Source organism: Aplysia californica, unplaced genomic scaffold (assembly GCF_000002075.1).
Source record: "Aplysia californica isolate F4 #8 unplaced genomic scaffold, AplCal3.0 scaffold00621, whole genome shotgun sequence".
Taxonomy (NCBI): domain Eukaryota; kingdom Metazoa; phylum Mollusca; class Gastropoda; order Aplysiida; family Aplysiidae; genus Aplysia; species Aplysia californica.
Window position 1 is genome coordinate 55759 of NW_004797891.1, and position 19341 is coordinate 75099.

At 38.7% G+C, this 19341-nt stretch overlaps 1 protein-coding gene and 1 long non-coding RNA gene across 2 annotated transcripts; one reads left to right on the forward strand and one right to left on the reverse strand.

The window, feature by feature from the left end:
* The first annotated feature begins 428 nt into the window (after nt 1-428).
* Nucleotides 429-10974, forward strand: LOC101854980 (probable dimethyladenosine transferase). Its single transcript, XM_005107667.3, has 12 exons — nt 429-617; nt 2225-2298; nt 2868-2954; nt 3505-3566; nt 4285-4378; nt 4617-4666; nt 5231-5354; nt 6371-6463; nt 7004-7068; nt 8412-8475; nt 9146-9252; nt 9808-10974. The coding sequence occupies exons 1-12, from the start codon at nt 551-553 to the stop codon at nt 9848-9850; spliced, it is 930 nt and encodes a 309-aa protein (XP_005107724.1). The 5' UTR covers nt 429-550; the 3' UTR covers nt 9851-10974.
* Nucleotides 10975-11813: 839 nt separating this feature from the next.
* LOC118478506 lies at nt 11814-17705 on the reverse strand. The gene is made up of 2 exons (XR_004859090.1): nt 15649-17705; nt 11814-15606 (listed from the first exon to the last, which is right to left on the reverse strand). It is a non-coding gene; the product is annotated as an uncharacterized LOC118478506 (long non-coding RNA).
* Between the last annotated feature and the right edge of the window lie 1636 nt (nt 17706-19341).

Genomic DNA, 19341 nt, shown 5'->3' on the forward strand with positions numbered 1-19341 from the left:
CACACTCACACACACTCACACACACACGCACGCACGCACACACACACGCACACACACACACACACACACACACACACACACAGAGTTGATTGCTATACGCCGTAAAAACTCAAGCTTTTAGCCTAAAATGCAAAACATTTACGACATAAACTATGCAACAAGGACTCTCAAGCCTGCCTAGTAAAAGTGAAATCATTATAAATGTGGCATTCAAGTGTGCAACAACTTAAAGAGAAGTCTATGCCAAAAACCTAGACCACAAAATGCTCAAGACTGCAAAATATCAAGAGTTTCCCTTTACTTATTAATTATTGAATTTCGTTTTTTAAAACATCGAAATAAACCGAAAGCTTTTGAAACAAGTACTACTTTAATTTTTATCTTTTATCACAGAAGAACGAAAGTCGCAAAATTGAATGTTTATTACTATTTCCGGTGTACTTTCGTTTGTTGTGAAATTTCACCAGACCACAGCACGTTGGCCTCACTGTGTACTATCGCAGAAGTTTTGATTTGTTACAGCTTTGTGTATCTAAATTAAATCTTCAACATGCCGAAGGAAAGAGCCCAGAAGAAGTCGCGGATACACCAGCAAGTGGCCCAAGTACAGAGACAAGGTGATTTTAGTATTCTCAAGTCTTTCCCAGGCGTCCAGACGTCTTCTTCTTGTCTTGTCATAGAACTGTGTAGGCTAACTTGTCTTGTCTTAGGCCTAAGTCTTAGGTACTTATATTATGAAGACTTAGGTAGATCTAGATCTAGGTCTCAGGTCTTAGTCTTAGACTTGGACTTGAGTTTGAGACTGGAAGTTTAGATCCTAGACTCTAGGAGATAAACTAGAAACTTATACGAGGTGCCCATAGTCACGATTGGTTTGGTTTGATGGGTGGGGCTAGCCAGATTGAGGGCACACAACAAAGTCAAAGCAATCATTGGGAAAGACTTATGTAACGAGCGACCACCCCAACAAACACATAAATATATAGAGACCTAACCCTAACCCTGGTCCAACCCCTACTCCAAACCCTCTTCTATTCTACTTTTTTTTCGTAGTGGTCGCTCGTTGCGGAATGGAATTCCCCCCGATCATTGTAGCTCTTGTGTCAATCGCAGAAGTCGCTGCTTCAAACACATGAAGCTGCAGCGAGCACCTAGCACACCTCTGTGATTGACCCAAATACAGATAACGTATTTCCGCCATCTATTTTTGTCGTCTTCTGGGGCTTCCCTCGCCAGTTGACTAGATTTCACCTCCGTGGCAGGTCCACTTTGCCACTTGTCGTGCGATGGGCCTCATCACTATCCTAGGTCTAGGTTTCATCGCCAACTGCTTGGGCTGCGTGTGTGTGTGCGTACTTGGTGTGTGTGTACTACTTTGATGAGAAGGTAAATTTGTACAAGAATTGCTGAGATTGTTTATAAAAGATAACACAAATTAATACAGATTCTTGTCAACAGTTACTGGCGAGTCATGGCTATGGAAACCCAAGATTTTTGGGGGAAACCTTGGAAGACGACAATATAGATCGCGGAATATGCCATCTATATTTAGACCAATCACAGAGGTGTGCTAGGTGCTCACTCTAGCTTCATGTGCCTCAAACTCAAACTCTCAGAAAGTTAGTGAAAGCCTAAAAAAACAAACGCGTTTGTTTTCAGGCAACGAATCGAGCGATCTGTTTGTCGATCCTCTATGGGCACCGGGTATAGATTTAGAGAGGCTACTAGCGATAGGATGATGACTATACTATGATCAATTATGATGTGTGAGTGGGTTGGTCAAACTGAAGTTAATGTGTTGTAATGTGTGCTATTGTGTTTTGAAACAGGTTCCATATTTCACTTTGCATATTGCCATTTCATCATTTTGCAATCTTCCAGTTAGAGGAACCTTTTTACATGATTCAGTTGGATAAAAAGGGTTGGGTTAGCACAAGAAGCACACTATTATACACCCCTAACCCTAACCTTACTTTGTTACCGGAATCAAGCAAATATAAATAAAAAGTTGCGAACTACAAACACTTAAGCTGTGAAATATTTTGTCCTGAAATGGATTTTTTTTTTAGCAAATCTTGCCGGTCTCAAAGAAAATGTAGGCAGTTTTGAAATTATGCCATTCAAAAATGAGATTCAGGTGTGTAATATAATGATTTATAAATAATCCCCCTGTTTCTAGATTTGCCGGTTTTTATAATTATGTTTCTTTGTTTTCCTTTCTCAGGTATCTCCTTCAGAACAGAAATTGGTCAGCACATCCTGAAAAATCCAATGATTGTCACAAGTATGGTTGAGAAGGTACTTAATACAAACAATGTAACAATGTTGTTGTTGTTTGTGGTTGTTGTTTTTTTAACACTTAAATTAAGCTATTCCCTTTTTAGAATAGATCTTTTTTGACTTTATGGTGGACTATTATGCGTCATATATCATGTAGTTGAATATTTTTCCTGTCTGCTGTTTTTAAAATAAAAAGATAGAGAGAGAGATGTTTGCTTCGTGTCTAGCAAAGTGAAGAATCAAGAATCTCTTAGAGCTGGAGTCCATTTTATACGTTTAAAACTGTTCGGTCACTTTTTCCAGGCTGTTGAACTGAGTCAGAATAATTGTATTATATATGAATGAATCTTAATACTTCAGTTGCTGTAGAATATTGCTCTTTTTCTCTCTTTTCACTAAGGGTAGGCCTACAGCATTTGTAAATTTTTATTATTCATTATTACTGAGAGTGATTCATTTAAGTTTGAATAATGGCCCAACTGAGGGCAAAGCATTTGATTGTTTGTTGTCGGATATTGATTGAAAGAAAAGCATGGTGAAAATGAAACAGCGATAAAGAAATTTTCCTTTTTATTGCGATATTTCAGGCAGCATTGCGGCCTACAGACGTGGTGCTTGAGGTGGGTCCCGGCACAGGAAACATGACAGTTCGACTTCTGGAGAAGGTGAAGAAGGTGAGTGTCTTCCTATCTTGTTCTTTCAAAAAAGAAAATCAATTTGCTCAGCAGTACAATAGTAAGGTTGTTTGTGTTCGAATTGTTGGTAAGAATGATAAAATGTAGTTTACCTTGACAGTTGATGGAGGCTGTCAACTGTTTTGTTCAACGTTGTCTGGGCTGGAAAATTCTGCCTTTTTTTTCAGTAAGCTTTTGATTGATAATGAAGAACAAGTAATGAACTTTTGATGCTGGGAGGGAGGAGACGGAGTGAAGACGAAAATTTTGTGTGTGTGTGATTTTAAATGATCTATTGAAAGCAAAAGTTCTGTTTGAACATGCTCCATAATACATAAGAGACCCATTGAATACTTTCTTTGTGAATGAAAATATTTTAGTTTGTCCTGTCAGCATTGTCTATCTTAGTTTTCAGTTCTGTCTTTCGGTTTTTGAGTTGGGGGTTGGGTTTCATGGTGATAATATATTTTGCTGTATTGGTTAATACTGTAAATGTCAAGAATTTTTAGTTTTGAATGTTATAAAAAAAAAAATTACTTTTTTTTCCCAGGTGGTGGCGTGCGAAGTGGACCCTAGAATGGTTGCTGAAATTCACAAAAGAGTTCAGGGAACGTAAGTGGCACTTGTTTTTTTGTATTTGTGTTATAATTGAAGTGTTGAATTTAAGCCACATTTTTGGGTGAATGAACATCGTTTAAGATATTAGTGCCTAAATATAGCTCAAGAAGGACACTCCTGTCTGGTCATAATTTTCTTTGTCTACCTGCCAGTGAATCAGTATCTCATTAGTTTGCCCTTATTATTTTCGCTGCTAAAAGCCTATTGTATGACGTTTTTGTACATGCTTTTGTTTAACAGAAATTCATTAAAAAAATCATAAAGTTGATGTACTTGTTACTTCCCATTTGTTTTCTACCATAGTCTGTGCAGTACTATGACTAATGCCTTCTGTGCTTCTCCGAGACCTCTTCCGGACTTGCAGCGATCATCAAAGTACCACATGCCTTTCACTAACCCGGACATAGATCAACACTCTGTCTCTCTAGTTTTCAAACATAGATGAAATAGTTCATGGAATCTTGTTTCTTGCTGTGTCACTATGAATGAGAAGCAAATTGCACCCCTTTTAAATGAATTGCACTTCTTAGGTTTTGTCAAATCTACTTTCCACTATGCTCGTAAGGTTAAAACTTTGTGGCACTGTAGGGGTAGATATTAACGGTATGTTTACTTGATTTATTCAAGATAGCAGATGTAAGTAATGAGTATGGCAGACTGTTCTTTTGGGGCTTATTTTGGTAAATTATATATTTCTTTTTTTTCCCCACAGTCCTGAGGCTCCCAAACTTCAAGTGATGGTTGGTGATGTGTTGAAGACAGAACTGCCTTTCTTCGATGTTTGTGTTGCCAACTTGCCCTACCAGGTAAATGTTTGGCTGTAGAAGTGGTGTTGTTCGTATCTGTGTCACATAATTTTTAAAAACATAACAATTTTTAAAATAAAGTAAAAGGTTTGATTTTAAAATATAAACAATCGTATTTATTCATGCATCTACGGTGGTTTCATTTTATTTCAGTATTTTTTGTCTAGACATTAACATCTCATGTTGAAAAATCTGGCACTCATGGAATATGTTCAATAAAATACATTTACTTTTTCAGATTTCATCTCCTTTTACCTTCAAGCTTTTGCTACACAGACCATTTTTCAGGTATGCTGTCCTTTGTTTGATTAAATTTTAGAATAGATAATCCTTTTATAAAACTAAAACATTTTATGGGGGTTTTTTCTGCCTTTGTAACACAATTTACCAGCCTATTCTTGCTTAAAAAGATGTGATGGCTGCATGCAATGCTAACCTTGTTGACTTTTAGTGGGAGAATGTCAGTCGATTGATTGTATTTTCATTTGCTTCTCTTCAGTTCACTCAGTCGATTGATTGTATTTTCATTTGCTTCTCTTCAGTTCACTCAAAAAACTATTTGAAGAGCTCAGTAGGAAAGCTTTTGATGTCACATTTTTTTAAGCTTTTGGGAAATCATAAATTTTAAGTTTTCAGACTTGGCACTAATGTTTTTTTATATTATTTTAGTAAAGCCTGTTATTTATCATTATTTGACCTTTAGCCTTTGTCTGTTTTACCATAGTTCTTTCATTTCACTTTAAATACTTCAATACTTCAAAATATCAGTATGAAGATGATACATTCGGAATGGTTGTCACAAGTTGGTTTTTTTCACTGAACACTTCAAATACATGCCTCTGTCTGTGGCAGGTCCGCGGTGCTCATGTTCCAGCGAGAGTTTGCCCAACGACTTGTGGCCCAGCCGGGAGACAAGCTGTACTGTCGGCTGTCGGTGAACACTCAGCTGCTGGCGCGCGTGGACCACCTCATGAAGGTAATGTGGCATGTCTGTTGCGGGTCGGGTCAGGTTGGGTCGCTTAACTCTTTATCTCCAAGGGGGGTAAACTCACTACGTCGGGGCCCTTTTTTGGTACTAAATCTAAAAATGACGAGACCCTCACTAAATGGGTCATTAAATCGAAACTCGCGAACCAACTCGCGTACCTATTATGATAGTACTTCATCTAATGAATGAACTTCCGGTAAAAGAAACCTGTTTTCGGCAATTGCCGAAAAGTAATTTGATGCTGGAGTCGTTGTAAAGGAATGTGCCCGAGCCTCTGTCAGCGGCTTGCCGGAGATAAGAGTTAATGACGGCTCCGGTGCACTCTATGAATAGACCCTTCCTTTATCGTGTCATTAATGGCAGCTTCAGTGCACAGTACAGATAGACCCCTCCCTTCTTGTATCAAATTTGACAAGTGCGCAATGTTTTTTGTTCATAAAACATACCTTTCACAACACGACAATTTACTTTCATAATGGCTTCAGGTTCTGACTGCTGTATATCATGGTTGCTGCGTTGATGGGTTCCTGAATTCTACAGATATGGGAAAATGTCAATAGTTTTCCAGATCTTTCAGTTTCGGCCTCACCAACTCTACACTGTCCTTTACTGCATTCCGCATCCCCCCCCCCCCAAAAAAGATCCTGCTGGGTATAAATTGTTGTGCAAGGCAAATTAGGGCCATTCCATGAAAAAGGAAGCTGCCAAGTTTTAAGTTTAGAAAGGTTGCCCAGATTGAAGAGAAAAAGACAGAATTTTCTGTTATTTTGGTTTACAGCTGTTTTTGAATCAACCATGCTTGGTTAAGCAGACTCCGTTGCATTTGTATATTCTATTTCCTCCGCCTGGTCATGCTGGAAAGAGTGGAAAAAGTTAAAGGGCGCCACTAGTAGGTCCTATTTCTTTTCTTTCCCTCTGTTATTTCTTTCTGTCTGTCTTACTTTTTTCCTGCATTAAATGACCATCATTACCCCAATGTGCTTCTTTTTACTCAATGACAACAGGTGGGAAAGAACAACTTCCGACCTCCCCCTAAAGTGGAGTCCAGTGTTGTCAGAATAGAGCCAAGGAATCCTCCGCCGCCCATCAACTTCAAGGTAAGTTTCCTTGTTCTATACAACAAACTCTCTGAAAGTCATTGTGATACTTTGTTTGTTGCCTGAAGTCTTTTCTCTTTGTTCGTCGCAAGATGACAGATCGCCATTGTTTGGTCCTGTTTCTGTTCTTTCCCTCGTTTGTAACAGCAAAATCTGTCTTTTGATGTTCATAAAAATTAGTGACTGGAATGGATCTGGGTAGTTTTTATTTTTGTGGGGGAGATCTTCTTTTGCTCATTAATTTGCTGGGGTTGGTAGAGTCCCATAGCTAAAGAAAAGGTGAAGTGGAGGGGGAATTTCAGACTAAAGATGATTATTTTCTCTTCACTGTTTATTTGAAGTCTGGAAATGTACAGTTCACTGGCCTTGAAACACCCATTCCTTCTCCCATTTAGTACATCTGCAAAAGCCATAGCTTGTGTGTGTGTGTACGTGGTAAAACACCAAACCGATATGCCAGGATCTGGACAATAAAAATGTATCTCATCTTAGAAGTATTTTTTGTGCCATCTCAAATGTCTTTTTTTGTTTCCCTTACAGGAATGGGATGGTTTGATAAGGATTTGCTTCTCAAGGAAGAACAAAACAATTGGAGCATCTTTTAAGTAAGTGAATCTTTTTCCTCAGATGGTCTCAAAGCCTTTTTTTTTTTTTTTTTGTCTTTAGGTTTCAGGTTTTGATACTTACTAATGTATGATTGATTCTGCAGTTCTCTCTTTCCTCACTTCCTTTGTTCATAGTCTTTCTCTCTAGCCATAATCATAACTGTAGAATATTCTGTTTTCCGACTAACCGTTTCCTATTCTAGTGGTCTAGAAGATTCAAAATGTCTTTTAAACAGGAACACTTTCCAAAAAAAATAATAGAAGTTGCATCGCAAACTAAATTTCTAAAATACATATATTACTAGCATCTGCGTTTGTCGCGGCCGCGATTTTTGGCGGGTTTTTTTTGTCCACGAATCGCGGACGCGATTTTTGCATTTTTCAAAAAGAAAAGGCTACTTCATAACATAGATGTGTATTTTGATAATTTTAAGGTGTCCGTGTATAGTTATTTTCACGCGAAGAATGATAATAAGTACATTACATACTATTTATTATATTGTTGTTTGTCTTTTATTTTTCCCTCTTTGTTAGTGTGTTAATTTTTGGGGGATTATTTTTCTGATGTATGTGTGCGTGTGTTTATACAGCGTAATGTCATTTAATTTGATGTTCCTACATTAAAAAATATATATATATACATGTATAAATGTGTAATGTTAGTATTGTTAGAGCGTGTCTCCACCAAAACTGAATACTGGCACTGGCAGGCCCCTTGTGTGTGATTCCATACTTTACATGTAATATCCTGTACTTTTTCTTGAATTAAACACGTTTATGGTTAAAACGGCCAATCTTCAGATATGTGGACATACGCCTTTATTTGTTACTTTTTGCGGTTGTTTGTGGTTGTTCTAATTTTGATTTCATTCTGTTGCGAAACCTTTATTTTTTACACTCTGTGTGGCTACAAATAATATTTTGGATGCTTAAAACAGAGCACAAGAAATTCTGGTGCTTTAGATTAAGTTACATTTATCAATATATTACGTCATCACAGCAAGTTGAAAGCTTGAAGATTAATGGCAACTTTTGCCATTTTTTGTGGCAACTTTAGGACAAAAAAATGGTAACAAACGCAGATGCCAGATATTTTACATATGATTATTTTTAGCATTGTAAATCTGCAAATTCTGACATTTGATGTAATATTGTTTCTTGTGGTAGCGTACATGGAATATTATTTTTTTTCCTTCTTACTATTCCTTTTATTTGCTGAGACCAGTGGAGCAGCAGAACTTATTCCCTGTGACGGTCGTTGTGCTTGGAGACGTGTGTACCGGAACCCCTCTGTGCTCATACTCATTGTCATTGTCACAATTTTTTTGTCTTTATTTTTTCAGGTTTTCTAAAGTGTTGGAAATTTTGGAGAAGAATTACAGAGTGTCGTGTTCAGTGAGAAACATAGTGAGTGTTCTGTCTTAGGTCTCTGCTCACTGTACAGGCAGGTCAAACGCCCCTTTCAACACTGTAAGGGTATAACAACTAGGAGACTAACCATTACACTTCAGACATGAGTGGTTGGCAGATGCTGTGATGTGGTTTGCTTCTTCTTTCCTGTCAAACATCTTTCGTCCTCATCGCTTCCTCTTTTTTTCTATGAAGATTACTCTCAAGAAATACCTCTATTTTCCGGCACTCTTATGACCTATTTGTGTTACAAGTACCATAAAACTAAGACTCTCATTTTTTTAAAAACTTAAGCCCTCATTTGATCTTATGCAGTTGCGAACGCCGTAAAGCTCTTACTAAATAAAACACACACAAAAAAGTTCACTTTAAGTAGAGGACATTTCTAGTTACAATTATAACGGAAAGTTATTTTTGAGCTCATGTTTGTGCTCAACATAAGCAGCAGAAAAGTTAAAGCTTGATCAAAATGAACATTATTGAATTCAGCTGTTGACAATAAATATTATGTCGTGACTTTTGAGTTACAGAGAAATAATTTTTTAGGAGTGCGCAGGGAATTCTGAAGTATTCTTTTGTTAATTATCAAAGGGTTGACAAAGTGGTATAAGTTGTAACATTTTTATTTAAAAGTATCTTTACTAACACGCACTTCGCAACTCCCCAGCCGGTGCCCGAGGACTTTAACGTGAAGGACAGAGTGGTGGAGCTGCTGCAGAAGGGAGGGTTTGAGGAGAAACGTGCCCGAAGCATGTCCATCGATGACTTCATTGAGTGAGTTGGGTTTTTTTCTGCGGTGGCTTTGTAGTGTGATTTGACAAAAAACAGAGGAGCCATTTAATTCACTGTTATTCCACTATTTTCTCTAAAAGAATAGCTTTGTAGTGTGACAAAAAACAGGATCCATTTAATTCCCCGTTATCCCACTATTTTCTCTAAAAGAATAGTTTATATTCTTAACATATTTTTGTTGTTGTTTTAACCCAGAATATTTGTGTCTATCAACTGTATTTTTGTTTGCAGATGCAGCTTTGTAACTTTTCAGATATGTTCTCAAAACCCCAGACACATCCCTGAAATAATTCTTGAAGGTGCTCAGGTAATTTTGAAAAATCTGATTTTTGGTTGCCCACGGGGTGACAAAACTTTTGACTTCAGGTCAGGTGTCTGAGAATAAAAGACAGAACCCTGCATTTTAATTCGATCAAAACTTTAATGTTGAAGTTCTCATATCGTGTGTTGTGTTTTCTGAGTGCTCTAAAATTATGTGTTGTCCAAACAGAAATTCTTAAAAACAGTTCTTTTTATTCTTTTTTTTTCAACTGACAGGCTGCTGAATCTCTTCAACGAGGCTGGCTTTCATTTCCAGTAGGCTGAGCAAGGCCACTGTAACTATGAGCCTCTGGTGATTGGATCATAGGCTGGATCGATAACAACAACAGGAGGGGATGACTGGAATCATCTGGGCATTTGTGAACATAATAATTTAATATTACAAGATTTTGTAGTTTTCAGCAGTGTAATTGATAAACTCTTCCCCACACTGTCTTTCATCCTCCCCCCTTTTCTCAAAGATTTCGTTATATTGTTTGATTTCACTGCTGTGTATGATATTGTATTGACCACAAGGAAGGAGGAGTGGGGGGGGGGGGGGGGGACTCTCCTGTCGTGGGGTGCCTCGCATACACCACAGACTGTTTGTAGCAGCATCTTTTCTCCTTACATTGTCTTCTCTTCAGCTCTCTCGCTGATCTGTCAATTGAAGGTCTGTTCTTAAATTAATAGACCACTGAAGCCCTGTGCTGTCTGGTGTATCTTCAAAATTACCTACCTTTGTCTCATGGAGTACTTACTTGGGGATGTTCATGTTCAAAATTACCTATTTGTGTCTTGTGGGATACATACCCTGTTTAATATTACACAAGCATAAACAAAGTCACACCAACTTCCCGATTTAAATGCCATTCAGCTGTCACACACCCACTCCTCCAACCGTGCACACACACACACACACACACACACATGTGGGTAACTCCTCTCACACACACACTCTCACACATACACAGGTGGGTAACTCACTCTCACACATACACAGGCAGGTGGCTGGAGGATGTGACTAGTTGGTTCTACTTCTTTGTTCTCCCCCTGCTTTTTTGTCTGTCTTTCCTTTTCCCAGCACAAAATGACCTTGTTGTGTCAAAGTGCTTCTCTTCACTCAAACAAACAAATCCTTTTACGTTTGTACCAGTATGAATGTCTATCTCTATGCCAATGTGTATAGTATATGTATATAAATTACAGGACATGTTTCTGGTCATGTCAAGCCAACTAATATGATAAATAACATGGATGTGATCTTTCATGGGATGAAAAATGAATGTGTCTGTCTGTTTGTGAAAGTTGAAAAGATAAATCTGTTATGGCTGACTCGATGAGGTTTTGAATGTGTTGTTGACTAAGGTCAAACTGAAATAAAAGTGTAAAAGATAAAAGAAATGGAACTTCTTGGGTTTTTTCCTTCAGTTTTTGTTGTCGGTAGGGTGTCATCTTTACCACAGTGGCCGACTCATTAGCCCTTCACTGGCGGTGCTCTGGTGTAGTTTGCTCCTTATTTCTTATCAAACGTCTACATGTATCCGCCTTATCTCTTCTTCTTTTCCTTTTGCTACTTTCTAGTAAAACCTCTAATCTTGTGCACTTATATGAACTATTTTTGTTGCAAGTGCTGTAAATTCTTAAACTAAAAATCTAAACACTGGACAAGACGGCGCGCTCATAATATGACCTCCCCCCCTCCCCCCCAAAAACCACTGGACAGTAACAGTGATTAGTTGAAATGACATGCGAGTGTTTTTTACACCCCTATCAACACAATTTAGATCATCTAGGAGGCGTGCTTCCAACCCTGTCTGTCTGAGCCTGCCTGTGCCGGGACTTACTGGGAGGGATATACAACATCTCGTCAGAAAGACCGTCAGATACTCGATTAAAATTTCTCCCAACTTGGGTCTCCTGTGTGCAATAGCGAAGCTCCAAACTGCTACACCACAGACACTGTTGTAGTGGTCAGTGCACACAAAAAGGTACTTGTGGGTGGTTGGCAGGTGCTCTGGTGTGGTTTGCTCCTTCTTTCCTATCAAACAATTATCATCTTTATCTTTCTACTTTCTTCCTTCTTTTTCATGTTTGTTACTCTCTTGTAACACCTCTAATCTTTGGCACTTATTTGACCTTATTGTGTTGCAAGTGCCGTAAAACTTACTAAAACTAACTAAACAATAGCAATACTTTACACATAATTAACAGAACTAAGACACAACCAAGAAAAAGCCACATGACATTGCAATAGAGTTCTTTTAATGTGCTTTAAAATAATAATTCATATGTACATACAATATTCACTAAATGGTATGAAAAAAACCCAATGAATGTACAGTAGGGGATGTAAAAGTCTATTTCTCACAAGTTTTTACATTGAGATTGAGAAGATTCGGGTTGGCTACTGTCGGTACACACAATGACTCCACGCCAAAGAGGTTCTATATATATATATATACATACAGTACTAGAGTTCACGGCAGTGATATCGTGCTTGTCAGACATTGAGGCATTCCTGCCCTCAACGGCATAGCCGGCGTGCCCAAATTAAATAATTCAAGTAAGCCCCCACCCTGCTCCCCATTTCTTCTTCTTCCTCGTTCTCGATGACAGCAGCTAGACAGTCAGTCCGATGTCGGGCACAAACTGTGCAGTTCGCTCCAACTCTGACAGACTGCCATAGAGCTTTCTCTCAAGGGGAGCCACATTCTGCCACGTCTGTGTACGAAGGACCTGCTCCCCATGAGCTCTAGTTTATTTAACACCCCCCCTGCCCCCATATCTTAATGCAAGCTTGTAGATTTCCTCTCAAGAACATCTCTAGACAACTCCATAAGTACTCATCCGTCTGTTGTTCTTGCCCTCAACGCTCAGGGTCTCAAAGAGGGCACATGCAGCTCCCCCTCTTTCTCTTTCCCCCCCCCCCCCCCCCCCCCCCCGGAAAACTATGGAGTGAAGAATCTGAATAACTATTTCAACAACTTGGCTACAGCTTCAATCAAAACAGGATCTGAACCCCTCTCCTCTGCCTCAAAAACTGCTTTACTATGTCTTCTTAGTCTTACAAGCTGTTGAAGCTGAGCTTACAACACTTCAAGACACACATTACCGACAACATTAACATAAACTTCCTGACTTTATAAAAAAAAATGTTCTCATCATTCATGCCAATGCCTCACTCTTACGTGTACACATATCTAGCTGAGAGAAACAATGTCGGAGCTATTATAAGACTAGTCCTACCTGCTCTGACAGCCACATGTCCAAGACAATCACCTGTACAAACGACAACTTCCCATTTCCCTCATTGTGGTTGTTTTTTTTCATATTATAATTATAATGATTTCATCCAAGACACCAACATGTCTAAAACAACCACTTTTCTCCTCAACAGAGTGTGACTGTCTTGGACAATTTCAACTGTAATTACATACAATGTAGGAAGAGATGCCACCCAGTCTAACACATTTACAGAACTAGTTGAGTTGAGACCTTCAAAAGAACTGTTGGGATCACATCTACAGAGCAGAGTTCCACTAGCTGAAAATGAAACAAAAAGTTCTGAGCACTAATTAAAGACTTTCAGACACATCCTGGAAATGTGGCACGCACATCCAATGAAATCCAGCATGCACATGCTTTTCTAAGACTAAGACAATATCAATAGTCACTCAGAAGTTTTCGGTAGAAAAAAGGAGACGAGAGGGAAGAGGGGCGTGGGAGAAATGACCAAATGTCTGCATGGACTGACAAAAGTGACGCTAGCGACAGGTTCAGTGAGACCAGCACTGTCTACAGGAATGATTAGGAAGGGAAGAGAACAAATAAGAGACATCCCGACGGGTGGATGCAAGACTGACAGACACAACATCAACATCAACAATGCATTACGGTGTTTGTCAGAGTCTTATACTCAGCTGTCGATCTGGCGGTCTCACTGGAACACTTTATCATAGAGCAGTGGAGGAGAACTGGACAGGGGGTACGCCACTGCAAGGTATACATGCACACATCATACACACACACACTCTCATGTCCATGCACACATACACATACTCTCTCATGTCCATGCATACACACACACTATTCAAATACTGTATACTGCTGACTTGGGCTATGACTATATGCAGGGCAGGTCAAAAGTAAACAGGCAGTAACTAACGCTACACTGATCCTCTTGCCTACACGACACGACTACACACCTGAAGACTACTGGGAGGGGAACCGGTGATGTCAGAGACTCTTAAATATAATTAAATACTCTCTGGTGATGTCACATTTTCCCAGTAACTGAAAAATTCACCCCATCATTTCAGGTTTCTCCTGTGTGTACAGTTCTTTGAAGTCTTTGTGTTCTGTTGGTGACATATTTATTTATTGGTTTCTGTAGATGAATTTCATCTTTTCATGACTGCATTGTGTTGCACAGTAGGTAGGGCCTACTTAATTAAAAAACAAAGGAATAGATTTTGACATCACCAGACTTTCCCCTGTCGTCTTCACTTGGAACAAGAGCAAATGCCAACTAAGTAATCCTGTAACAATGTTACCAGGTTACAGGAAATCAAAATCCTGTCAAAGAAAAACTGTCAAGGCCCTACAAAAAATTTAAGAATGCAAGTTAACAAAAAAAAAAAGACAGAAGAGCTGTTCCAAACTGTTAGCTAATTTGGATAGCCAAAGCTGATCAAAGCTCACGGATGCGTTGAAAAAACTGGAGAGAAACTGCTATCTAAATGTTTTTCAACCAAAGGGCAAGCAGTGTTAAAGAGGTCATCTGCCTATCAAAAAACTGACAGAGAAAACAACTTCTATCAAGCCATAAAAAATACTTCAGTCGAAGGTGCAGAGGCTGTCGAATATATATGGGCAAAACTAAATTGTGCTTTGACTACATCGTAAACTACCTTGAGAAAAATGTCAAGCGGTTTGCGAACTCGGGCTGTATTCACCTCACCTACACATGCACTCTAATTGAACATGAGAAACGATTACTGAAACCTGAGTACGTGTAGGATTGAATTAAAAACAACATTGGCTGGTTGAAAAAAAACCAACTCACATCAGGATGCATGGCACCTCTGAGGTCAGTTCCTGACTGTTAACAACAGAATCAAAAACACTTTTTTGTCAATGTGGGGTTTTTTTACGCCCCCATCAACACACTTTAGATCTTTTGTGACTCACATACTATGCTCCAGTATGAAGCTGATATTTTTTCACTATCTTATATTAAAGTAGTAAAACTATTTGACTAATTTAGGTCAAAGTAAGAAATCAGCATCAGTCAAAACATTAGACACAATAAACATAGTACCAGACGCTTATCACCACCAATATATAATAAAGGGACTTTTTCAGACTACACTCAAGGAGCCAAACCTATTTCAGGATATCAAGACAAACGAAAAATCTCAACAGCTACCCACGTTTTCTGACTGTCTCTAATGTTGGAGAAAAGATGAGCGACTGACTAGAGAGAGAAACTACCCCAGTATCTGCTCGAGCAGTAAATGAGAAGGGGCATGGGGGTACAATAGACAATTATTTTTTTCACACGAACAGGAACTGTTTAACCTGAAAAAAATTCTGGAACCACCAGCTTCTATTTATCTTCCACTTCTTACCCAATCTGTAATCCCCCGGTTTTGTTCACATATAATATTTTCATGTAGTACATGAGTACATGCATATATTATTTACATGTAGTACATGAGTACATGCATATATTATTTACATGTAGTACATGAGTACATGCATATATTATTTACATGTAGTACATGAGTACATGCATATATTATTTACATGTAGTACATGAGTACATGCATATATTATTTACATGTAGTACATGAGTACATGCATATATTATTTACATGTAGTACATGAGTACATGCATAATATATATATATATATAGAAATATTTACATGTATTACAGGCATACAAGCAACTTGGAATCTGTGTACACACAACGGGATTAGAAGCACGACATTTGAACTGCAATATAAATGTACTATGCCCAAAGGCACGACCTCTGAACTGCAATAAAAGTGTAGCGCGCTCAAGAGCACGACCTCTGAACTGCAATAAAAGTGGTGCACTCAGAGTCATAGCCAGACTTATCACATCAACACGGTACCGGTGTACACTTTGAAAATACAGGGGGGGGGGGGAGATGAGGACAAGACATTATGTATGAGGAAACAGCAACCGTTTGTCGCGGTTGGTCACAGCCGAGGGGTACACACAACCAGTTCTACATGGCATATAATCATCTACATGCGGTGAGTGTGTGTGTGTGTGTCTACTAGTGAGTGTGTGTCTGCTCGTGAATTTGTGCCCTTTTGCTTGTGTGGTCAGCGAGTGGTTGAAGATCAGGAACAGGTTCTAAACTTGTGCCTTGCTGGGGAGGGACATTTCGAAAAACAGTTTTCTTTAGCTGGCGATTTAAAAAAAATAATGTGAAAACTGACCTCGATTATGATTAAAATGCTACCTGCTACAGTGGGGTTGGACATTCTACTTTTCACTGAAATAAACCAGCCCCTCATGTGAGAGACACGGTTGACAGAGAAAATAATATCTTGATTGTGATTCAACTGACAACTGACAGAGAAAAAAAATTACATTTTTACCAATTGTTTAGAGTCAGTTTGCTGCTGGGTGCATTTAGGAAAATTAGGCAAAGTAGGCCTACCTTTTCAGAGGGTCCAATGTCCTATCGCTGAAAAGGGGAAATGAACCTGAAACCCTCTGATGGTATGTCCAATGTCATTCTTCTAGACTTGTATATCTCAAAATGACACCACTTTCCTCTCAAGATCAGACTCAAACTAGAGCAACAATAATGTGTCCAATCTCATTTTAGGACTGTCAGATCTCCCACAAAGCCAAGACAAGTTTAGGAACCGCATTCTAGGAACCCAGTAGTGTGCGTATGTGGATAAGTATGGTAATGGTAATAACAGTTCATGAAGGAAGCATGTACGTGTATAAAATCAATGGTGCGTGTACACGGTACATCATCCTCTGCCCTACATATCTACGGTCACAGCAACGTATATGGTTTTTCTTTCCCAAAAATTCTGAAAGTCGGAAACAACAATTCATCACACGGCAACATGAGGTAAACAAGTTTGCTGGTAGGGAACATGCGCAACAAATACATTCAACAACTCGTCAATTCACTCAAAGGAATTTTAAAAAACAAAAAAACACACAGGAAAACTGGCACCAATTACACAATCAAATAAACAGCTACACATACGTCATAAAATATCAACTTCACAGGCAAGATATTTCTTCTTTTTTTTTTTTGGAGTCCTCTTAACATACAAAAGTTCATTATCTTTACACACATCAGGCATGCTTAAATTAAATTATTACAGAACTGACTTGAGACTTAATCAATTGCACCATTCCATAAAATATAATGAGAAACAGGAAAGGAGAATTCATTTTTCTACAACAACAAAAAAATGTTTGGCGTTTGAACGCTCATTTCAATGCTGATGACACTTCACCTGACAATACTTGGCTTTCCATGTTCAATACATTCTGGGATCATGACACAGCCAAAAAGAACCATAGAAAAAAAAGATACTATTGAAAGAATAAATCTCATATTGCATGGTTTACATGATACAGTCTTCACAAATAACAAATTTTATTTAAAAAATCAAATCAATAATAATAATAACTGCATGTAAATAGCGTATATCAATGCTATACAGCATGCTCTTTACTATTACCCCAACAGACCCTAGAACACCCAGAAACATAGCTGGCTTCCCGCGAAGCATTCAGAAATGTAGAAAAAAATACAAAAAAGTAGTTGCTACATCTCACCCCCCAAAGTGACACGTCTTTCAAAACACAGGCAGAGTCCCAGACTTCTCAGCCTTTTCGCACACACTACAGGAACAGTCAAACCTGCTCTGACAAGGGCCACCTGTCCAAGACAACCACCTGTACAAAACACCACTTCCTACTTCCCCCCTTGTGGTTTTTTCCTCTTATATTACAATGCCAGTCTCCAGGAGGACTGCTGTCTCCCATGACTTTTAAAAAGTTTTAGTAGAGGCTTTACCGCGTTCGCAACTGCATAAGGTCATAGGAGCGCCAGAAGAATAGAGGAGTTACAAGACAGTAACAAACATAAAAAAGAAGAAGGGGAGATAAGGACGATAGATGTTTGATAGGGAAAAAAGATGACTTTTCTCCTCAACAACGGCTGGCTGTCTTGGACAGGTCCCACTGTATTTCCTAAGGCCAGGGACCCCACAACAGACACACAGGACAGCCTGAACTTGAGGCACCCACTGATATAAATATAGAAAATACCCACTCCTTATCATAATGCCCCATAGGGAAGAATAATAATAATAATTCATGACACCCACACATATAATATCATAGACGGGACCATTAATATTTCATCACCCTAAAATTACAAAGTTCTATCTGCTTAATACCTATTCTTGAGAAATTTGACAAGTAAAATTTTGAGTTTCACAACATGGTTAAGCTTTGACGAATGCAATTCTTTGAATATCTCAATAACAACTCCGAATAACCTTAAGATTTTGAGAGAGCAGATAGAACATAATATGGTTTCTGACATCATGGTCTGAGTAACTCAAAACGGCCAAAAATGTCAGACAGACTTTCGTAATTCTAAGGTAGCAACTTGTCTACAACAAACACCCTCGGCAAAACAGTCAACTGAACAGAGTACATAGATCCACCATCTCCAACAACTAAAGAAAAAACTTTCACTGTTTAATCGTCACCTCAAGGCAGTTCAAGACCACCTTATCTTCCTTCTCTTCATCACATTATCATCAAACAGTCGAGAGATTCAGGATGAACCAGGAGAGAACGAAATCTTTTCCACAGCGATTGAAAAGAAAAATTGTACAAATCTACAAAAAACACAAAAGAGAACTGGTTAACTTGTACTGGTTACATTATCGTCTACTTACAGGCTACAAAACGCATCATAATAATAATAATAATAAAAACATAACAACAAATACTTCTAAGCATAAATAACACAACTTCAGAAAGCACCAGATTATAAATTAATGGGATTTGTAAGTGAACAGCGGAGAAACCCCACAACGACCTTCCGGAATGCATCGACCTTCTCAAAGAATTCTCAGGCCCAAAAAAGAAGTATACTGACGCTGAGGACATTTTTTCATGTCCATTTGCTGAAGCTCGGAGTTTTATTTAACACAAAGTAGTCCACACTAAGAGCAAAAAAGTTTGTTTGACCCCCCCCCCCCCCCGTAAATCATTTTCCATGACAGCAGGCAGCCTAACAAGAAAAATAATATTCTAGGGAGGTTAAGAGGAGTATCTGAGAACCCCCTCAGGATTGAACCCTGGCCTTCCACACATTGATGCAGTCCGCCGTAACCACCAGCCCCACAATAACCAGCGTTCACACAGTAACTAGCTCAGCATTCACGTAAAAAAAAACCAAAAACCCCAAACAATTTTGTTCTTTGCTCACTTCACATGATGCACGGCAGAAAAGAAAAAGCTTGAGAATCTTCCTCAAGTTGAATATAGAAGTGAAAAAAAAACAACTGAAGAAAGGAATCTCAGAAGATTGCGAGACATATCAACAATCATGGCACTACACTTTGCTCTGTTCTCCACCGAGTCCACAACGGCTCACAACATTTCGGCATATTGCAAAACTTTCTCTTCAAACCAGCCCTTGATGAGTTTAGTTTGTTTTAGTAAGAAAGAGTTTT

What these genes read in the sequence shown, in the direction of transcription:
- LOC101854980 (XM_005107667.3), top strand. Translation starts at nt 551, where the DNA reads ATGCCGAAGGAAAGAGCCCAGAAGAAGTCGCGGATACACCAGCAAGTG. An exon ending in CTACACAGACCATTTTTCAG is followed by an intron (nt 4,667 to 5,230) that starts GTATGCTGTCCT and finishes TGTCTGTGGCAG; the next exon opens with GTCCGCGGTGCTCATGTTCC. An exon ending in CGTGTTCAGTGAGAAACATA is followed by an intron (nt 8,476 to 9,145) that starts GTGAGTGTTCTG and finishes GCAACTCCCCAG; the next exon opens with CCGGTGCCCGAGGACTTTAA.